At 31.6% G+C, this 7,978-nt stretch overlaps 1 protein-coding gene across 1 annotated transcript; it reads left to right on the top strand.

Annotated features, from left to right (window-relative positions):
• The first annotated feature begins 5,433 nt into the window (after positions 1-5,433).
• LOC143645616 (olfactory receptor 5J3-like) lies at positions 5,434-6,369 on the top strand. The gene has a single exon (XM_077114879.1). The coding sequence runs from the start codon at positions 5,434-5,436 to the stop codon at positions 6,367-6,369; it is 936 nt and encodes a 311-aa protein (XP_076970994.1).
• Positions 6,370-7,978: the final 1,609 nt, after the last annotated feature.

The following is a 7,978-nucleotide window of genomic DNA, read 5'->3' as shown; positions in this document are numbered from 1 at the left end:
TATTACAGAAAACACTCATGTACCATTTTCTTAGGTGTCTGCCATTTGTAGATGCCTGCTACTCAACAGTCTTCACACACAAAATGCTGTTGAACTTCTTTGTTGAGAGTAGGCAGTTTCACCCTTTGTATGTATTATGCAATATTTCTGTGTCCCAAAATATTAATTCCTATATTTGCATAGCATTAATGTAGATTGACATTCCATTTTTTCCTTTCAATGAAAGCCAAAAATATATAACTGCATCTTACCAATGTCTTTATAAATGAAGGTGAAAACATCAAATTGAAATAATAGTTATATTACACATTAATGCGAAGACGTTTCTGAGTTTAATTTTTAGAACGATATGATAATAAAAACAATAACACAAAACATTACAGAACACCAAACATACAATATATTATTTGAAATTTGGTTCCATGAGCCTGCATATATGTCATATTTATGTATATAAATACATTACATATGTAATGTATTTATGTATACATTCATGTAAATGTATTTGGATGATCATTTTAATTCAGAATTAAACAACAAAATACAATAATGTTAATACATGAATTTAATTTTTTAATAATTTTTCACAAATTTTCAAACACTTTCAATGTCTTATATTATAGACTATGAAAAACAAGAAAATATTGCACAAGTAAGATAACGAAGTATTGGAAATATGGAGTAAACTAGAAAAGTCATTAATTTATTCATCTTGTAAAAGAAGGCATATATGCCCAGAAAGGTCATAAATGCATTTCACTGTGTGTGTGTGCATGTGTGTGTCTGGGGTGTAGGGGGAGACATTTCATTAAGAAAAGTTTTGTTTTATTTACTAGTACTTACCATCAATTTACTTTAACAAATGGTTACAATACTATATTTAAATAGGAACTGGGTGTATCACATGGAAAAATGATTTCTCTACTAGAATTATGAGGCAAATGGAAGCCATTTGTATAGGATGGAATATTGGAAATTTAGTATATATACTTTTTAATCTATATATAGATAGAATGATAGATAAATAGAAATATATTAAGGCTTCATTCTGAAAATGAATGAAACTTCAGTTAAGCAGATTCCAAGTGTTCTTAGACGAGTGATATCCTTAATAGGAAATAAAATGAGGGCTTCCTCAATGAAAATATTGATGCTATTCCATTGTTTGTCATGCAAAATATCAGGAAAAATAACCCAAGAATTAACAATTGTACCTCAAGTCTCCTAACATGGTCCAAAAATTGATCATTGTTCAATATTGACACTGGAGAAAGCAGAACTTGTCACATCTTGCTTAATGCATACATTTTAAAATTTCACTTGTAGCCTTGGAGTTTACAATTTGAAAGTTGGCACAATGGTCAGGAAAATAAATTGCTGGCACAGCCTGGACCAGCTGTGGCTGTGTTTTCATCATGGCAATGTTTGTTATTTAAGAGATACTTTGGCCAACCAATGAGTTTATATTTTAAAATCTCAGGTTTGGTTCCATGCCTGAATGCACAGTGATTACATATATCCCAGCTTTGGTGGCAACTTCCAGTTGTCCTTGATCAAATGCAGCATGTGGACAAATTCTGACTCCCAGTTTCATGGATATCTAAGGATTATATAGCCATTGCACCAAACCATAACCTGATATCAAATAAATTCTAAACACGTCCTGATTAATAGTTGTCTACCCTCTCCTCCAAAATCAGTTCTCTCTAATTTTTATCAATTAAATAATCACATTTTTCTCAATTGAATTAATAAATACCACTTTCCTTATAGCTTTTGTGGGCTGATCTTAGATAAGTCTTATGAAGTCTTAGAATTCATATCTTCTCACAGTGCATTCTTACCGGACTTAAATGTTCACTTTCTACTGTAATAACTAAATCCAATTTTTTTTCAGACTGGATATTTCTAAACTTTACAACTATACATATTTCACTGCATTCCATTATCATTACGGTTATTCTTTAGTTTGTAATTGCTGAGAAGTCCCATTAAATAAATTTACTTTTACATATAGCATGGGTTTTTCATCAGAAAACATTGTTTTAAAATTGTTGTTTTATCACGTCACAGTGTGAACTTGGAAAATTTCTTTACTTATTCTGAGCAACATACAATATGAATAATATGTGTTAGAATATTTAACTTAATAACCTTGATTGTTGATAAGAAATAAAAGTTTTTAAATGTTTGAGGAAGTAGGAATTTACTAAATAGAAATAATTACTTTCATTTTCCAGAGAGAAAGAAATACTCATATTTAATAAATCATATAAAACATTCCCTGCTGTGTTGGTCCATTCTCACTAGTGCCTCATTTAACAGAACTTCAAATTTTCATTTAGTTCATATGCAATTGTGCTTGTTGGTTTGCTTGTATTTGGCTAATTTTAAAGCCTTATTTATCAATTTACTTGTTAATAGATTAATTTAAAAAATTGTTTTAGATTTAATGCATGATTTAACCACATATTTATTTATTTTTATATTTACATTCCATCTTCCAAATATCTGCTTTGTAAATATTTATAAATATTACATTCTGTGTTCAGTAAATGCAATAAAGAAATGCTGATGCTGATATTTATCCAAGTATCTTAATAGACCTAATTACCCTTCATATTAAATCAGAGTTTAATGTACAAAACACATGCATGAACCTGATTTCTATTTAGCTATTTCCTCTATTTATTTGGATGTTACTAACATTGAAAGCTATAAATGTTTCCCAAATATTATTAAAAATAAAATTGTATTTATAGAAGTATATGATCAATAATGAATGAAAGGTAGGTCTGTTTAAATTAAAATAAATTTTTATTATGAACTGTTGTAGACTTTGATACATTAGGTTTTCCTTGTGGAGCCTCACACAGATGAGCAAGAACATCTGTGACCATTTTTTTTCTAAAATTTGGAGAAAACAATTATAAGAATTGCCATCCTTTTGATAGAAAGACCTGGTGCCTTACTACCCCCAGGCTTGTCTCTCACTGTTTTAATGATCTGAATTGTTGGAACCAAATCCTAATGTCTGCAAAATCAGTGGGGATTACATCCTCCAAACCACCTGGACCAAATATAAACCAGCATCAGGAAACACAAAAGAGAAGAGCCAGGCTTCCTTTCAACCCCAGGTAGGTGTCATGTTTAGTTATTCTAACAAAAGTGTTATAAATGTCTTTTATGGCTTTAAAACACAGCAACTTTCAATATATGCTGCAAAAAGAATATGAATAAAATATCACCTGCTTCAAATCCATTCTAATTATTGAGATAAATGAATTAAAATTAGTCAATTGCCAAAATTTACTTGCTCTCTTGAAATAATTTATGAATTTATTACTTATTTTCCTCAGGAAGATGTATTAAAAGCTCCAAATTTTCAACTTAGGTAAATTTCAAAAAAACTTCTTTAAATAAATATTTTAATCTCTGAAACTGATTACTATAAGATGTTGACTTTTGTTGAAACTTGAGGAAATGAGCAGGGATTTACTTGGCTTCATTACCAGCATAATTTTTAGATTCAGTGATTATTTTATCATTACTGATTTCACATCAAAAGATAAGAATGGGACGAAAGGCAGATAAGACAAAAAAACTATTTAGTAAGTAAAAATTAAAAACTAATATAAAAACAGAAAAACAAGAGGAAATTTCTTGTTAAAGTAGCACATTGGTTTGCTAAAAAGCAGAAACCAATCAAAGCAAGGCATATTAAGTAAAACTAAGTGAAAAGAGAAAACACACAGTCTAGTTAAAAAAGCATTTGTCTAGTATGTGAACAGATGGTCCAATTTCCATTTAATTATTATATACTTTGAATAGATAGTAATGTTTAGAGAGTTCTTGAGAAGCACCATGCAGTTTTCACATATTTTCTTATTTAATCATCATATTTATTCCTTGAGAAAGTTTTACAGATGAAACTAATAAGACATGAAATTGCAACTTAATGTGGTAGAAAATGACTAGTATTCTTTTTTAACCTCTTGGAGTTTTAGTAAAATGCACACAATAAAAGCTATTTTGTAGCATTGTTTACAGAATTTTAATTTTTATTAATCAGCTTACCTTACATTTCATAAGATGTAGAAAACATAGACCATGTATTTTTCTTAATCTTCATTCAATGCCAGGGAAATATTATTCCTAAATTATAGATTTTGGAACACTTAATTCATATTCACTCAGTAAAAATAGATTCAGTTATGAAATTAATTTGGAAAATGATCTATATATACTACTCACTCTTTTCTGGAGCTCACAAAGCTGAGTAGCCTACGTGGTCCTAAAAGTCTTTCCAGAAAAAAAAACTCTTCCGTAAACATTATATAATCAAGGTTTTCCAAAACATACTATATATTAGAACCTCACTTTTCTTTTTTTTTTTTTTTTTTTTTTTTTTTTTTTTTTTTAAAGGAAAGACAGAGAGAAGGAAGGAAGGATAGAAGGAAGGAAGGAAGGAAGAAAGGGAAACATCTTTAAACATTTTCTTGTTTTATTGTATTCTGTTTCTCCGTATTTGTTACATGGGCTGGGGCCGGGAATCGAACCGAGGTCCTCCGGCATAGCAGGCAAGCACTTTGCCCGCTGAGCCACCGCGGCCCGCCCTAGAACCTCACTTTTCTTATATTTGTGTTTACCTGATAAGCCTAACACAAAATCAATTTAATTATTTAACTTTTCCTGGATAAAAAGCCAAAAGGTTAGTTCAAACATGATCTACTGTTTAGGAAACATAGGCATTATTCCTGAAATTGAGTTTGAGTTTTTTTGACCACAGGGAATTAATATATATTGAGAAAGTTTTCTGATTTGATATTAACAAAAATCAAAATATTATAACTTACTATCAAATCCAAGCCACTGGATAATAAATGCTGTAGGAGATCACAGGATGAATTGCAAGGAATGATTTCCTGGAGCAAGTGAGTTTTGGCAAATAAGCCATTGTGTTATGAGTGAAATTTTTATGTGAATCTTTGTATTTTATTTTCTGAGATCTCAAAAAATTTACTTGTTAAATACTGAGTTGTCTCATAAAGAATGTTTTTTCTTAAATTATGAGGTCCTGATCTTGTGTTCTGAAATCTGGAATACACTGCTAGCCGAGATCCATTCTCTGAATGCTACTAAACAAACATTTCTATTAGGAGAATCCAAGGGAATTTTAATTTCTCCAGGGGTTCTTTTGAGGCACATAGTGCCATTTGCTCCAGTGAGACTTGACACAATTAAGGTTTTGTATCACACTAACCTTTCATACTTGTGAGAATTTAGTTTACTGTGGATTATTATTTAAAACAATCGAAACTATGGCATTCTTAAAGATGTTAGTAGATTGAATTCATACTTTGAAATTTTACTACATGTTTGTTTTCTTTTTCCTCTTCTTCCTTGCAGATCACTTACAGGGCAGCTACATAAATGGCCCACAGAAATGTCACTGTGGTAACAGAATTCATCCTGCTGGGGCTGAATGAAAACTCTGACCTGAATATTGTCTTATTTGTACTGTTTCTTTTTATCTATCTCATCACTGTGGTGGGTAATGCTTGCATTATCATAATAATTCTGGCTAGTGCCCAGCTCCACTCCCCTAAGTACTTTTTCCTTAGCCAGCTGGCTTTCTTGGATTTCTGCTATTCTTCAGTCTTTATTCCAAAAATGTTGGTGAACTTCTTAGCAGGGCAGAAAATCATTTCCTATCATGGGTGCCTCCTTCAGTATTCCTTCGCTAACATGTTCCTGACCACGGAGTGCTTCCTCCTAGCTGTCATGGCATATGATCGGTATGTTGCAATTTGCCGCCCACTGCACTATGCAGGTCTCATGACCCCCATGTTCTGCATCCACCTGGTGATTGCTTCCTACCTGCTAGGTTGTGCCAACTCACTCACCCACCTGAGTGGCTTGCTTGGTCTGTCCTTCTGTGGGCCCAATATCATTAACCATTATTTCTGTGATATCCCATTGCTCTTTCAACTTTCTTGTTCTGATACCCAACTCAGTGAGGTTTTATTTACTGTACTTTCTGGAGTGACATCAGTGACTACCTTTCTGATAGTGGTTAGTTCCTACCTTGGTATCCTTCTCACTGTCTTGAAGTTACACTCTGCAAGAGGCAGATATAAAGCCTTCTCCACATGTGCTTCCCACCTAATGGTGGTGACTCTCTTTTATGGAACAATGATATTTACTTATCTTAGAACCAGTTCTAGCTACCCACAGAATACAGCCAAAATCCTATCTGTGTTTTACACCCTGTTGCTGCCAATATTAAATTTTCTGATATATAGTGTGAGAAACAGAGAGGCCAAAGAAGCAATGAAAATAATTTTTAAGAGAAAAATACTTCCTTAGTGAATGTAAATTTTCTAGCAGGAACATTTTTAAAGTAATACATAATGGCATTATATGTAGGTTCATTGTTAAAATATATATGGAATGTGCAGGTGTAAAAAGTAAGGTATTGTCAGAGGAGCTTATGTGAAGAGACCTACTCATTATTGGTTTTGGAGAAAAAACGTGTGTGTGGAAATGTATGCCTTAATTGTTATATTGAATCCTTATTAACTTCCTATCTATTTAATTGATACCATCCTACTCTCGATTGATTATTTGCAAAATATGATTGTTAGTTTGGTAAAAAAAATACTGAAAACCTACTAAGTAGGGTGCATGCATGGTCCAGTGGTAGAATTCTGACTTTCCATGTGGTGACCCAGGTTTGATTTCTGGACCATGCACCCCACAAATAAAGAAAACAACTGTGGTAAAAAGGTAGTCAGACAATCAAGCAAACACAAAACACACAAGTGGGGGAGATTTGGTTACAGAGAATTAATTCAATCTTCCTTCTAAACAACTCTCCAAGTGATGAACCATTTTACAGATAAGTAAACAAAGGAGTTAAAAACCTATCCAAGATCAGACAACATTAACGTTTTAGAACCAGAATTCAAACCTGAGCATGCTCATATAAAGGTAAACAGGTCTCACCATTTTGCAGAAATAAACAGAAATTCCCAGAATTCTTTAGTATGCCCTATGTGTTTAGACCTGTGAAAATTAGAATATTTAATTAAAAATTATTACACAAGACAAAGAAGAGAATTTTTTATATTGCAAGCTCACTTCTTCCAGTTGTTTAATGCAAATGCAAAAAATAATAATGCAAATAAATTCTGTTAAAAAATATAATGGGTTTCATCAAAAATAGTTTTCAGGAAACTTCATCAAAACATCATAACCTATTAGAATAAATGCAACAGTTTGAAAATACTGTTAGCTTTTTTTAAATCAAAATTATAAGGGCTTTCTAATTCTTATTTTCACTCATAATTCCACAATGTTTGTTATTCTGCTCACTCAGCTAATGAGCAAAAATTCATTCAGTCGCCATCATGAATACTCCAGTCATTAAGAGAACAATCAGCCATTGTTAAAAGACACTTTTGTGATATATAATAAGCTATAACTTGGGGTTTGTGAAAAAGTGTATATTTCTACAAAATGGAACAATGTTTAATGCATAGCAATAAATCTTATCTGATAATATCTACAAAAGTATGTGGTATTTTTTTTCTCGTGTCTAACAATTAAATTCATGTAAATATGTCGGAAATATGTTAAAGCATATTTTATTTCATTGTTTCTATACAGCTCTGATGTTCTTCTGGAATAATCCCATTTGTTTGGTCACATGTCCCAAAGATATCTGCATATGCAATTAATGTAATAAGCTGTGATTATTATAACCACGTTTTCAAAAGAGAAATCATAAAAATGTAGAAATCATTAAGGCATGGCATAGCAACTTTATGAATTATAGCTGATAATCACAAACAAATATTTATACCTACATTGACTCTATCAAGGTATCCATGTTCTGATGATATGCAATTACAATTCTACATTTTGACAAAGCAATTAATAGAAAAACGTTAATATTTGATTATGTCTACTTCAA

The sequence above is a fragment of the Tamandua tetradactyla genome, chromosome 9, assembly GCF_023851605.1.
Source record: "Tamandua tetradactyla isolate mTamTet1 chromosome 9, mTamTet1.pri, whole genome shotgun sequence".
NCBI lineage: Eukaryota > Metazoa > Chordata > Mammalia > Pilosa > Myrmecophagidae > Tamandua > Tamandua tetradactyla.
The sequence above is the reverse complement of the archived record's forward strand: the minus strand, read 5'-3'. Positions and strand labels throughout refer to the sequence as shown.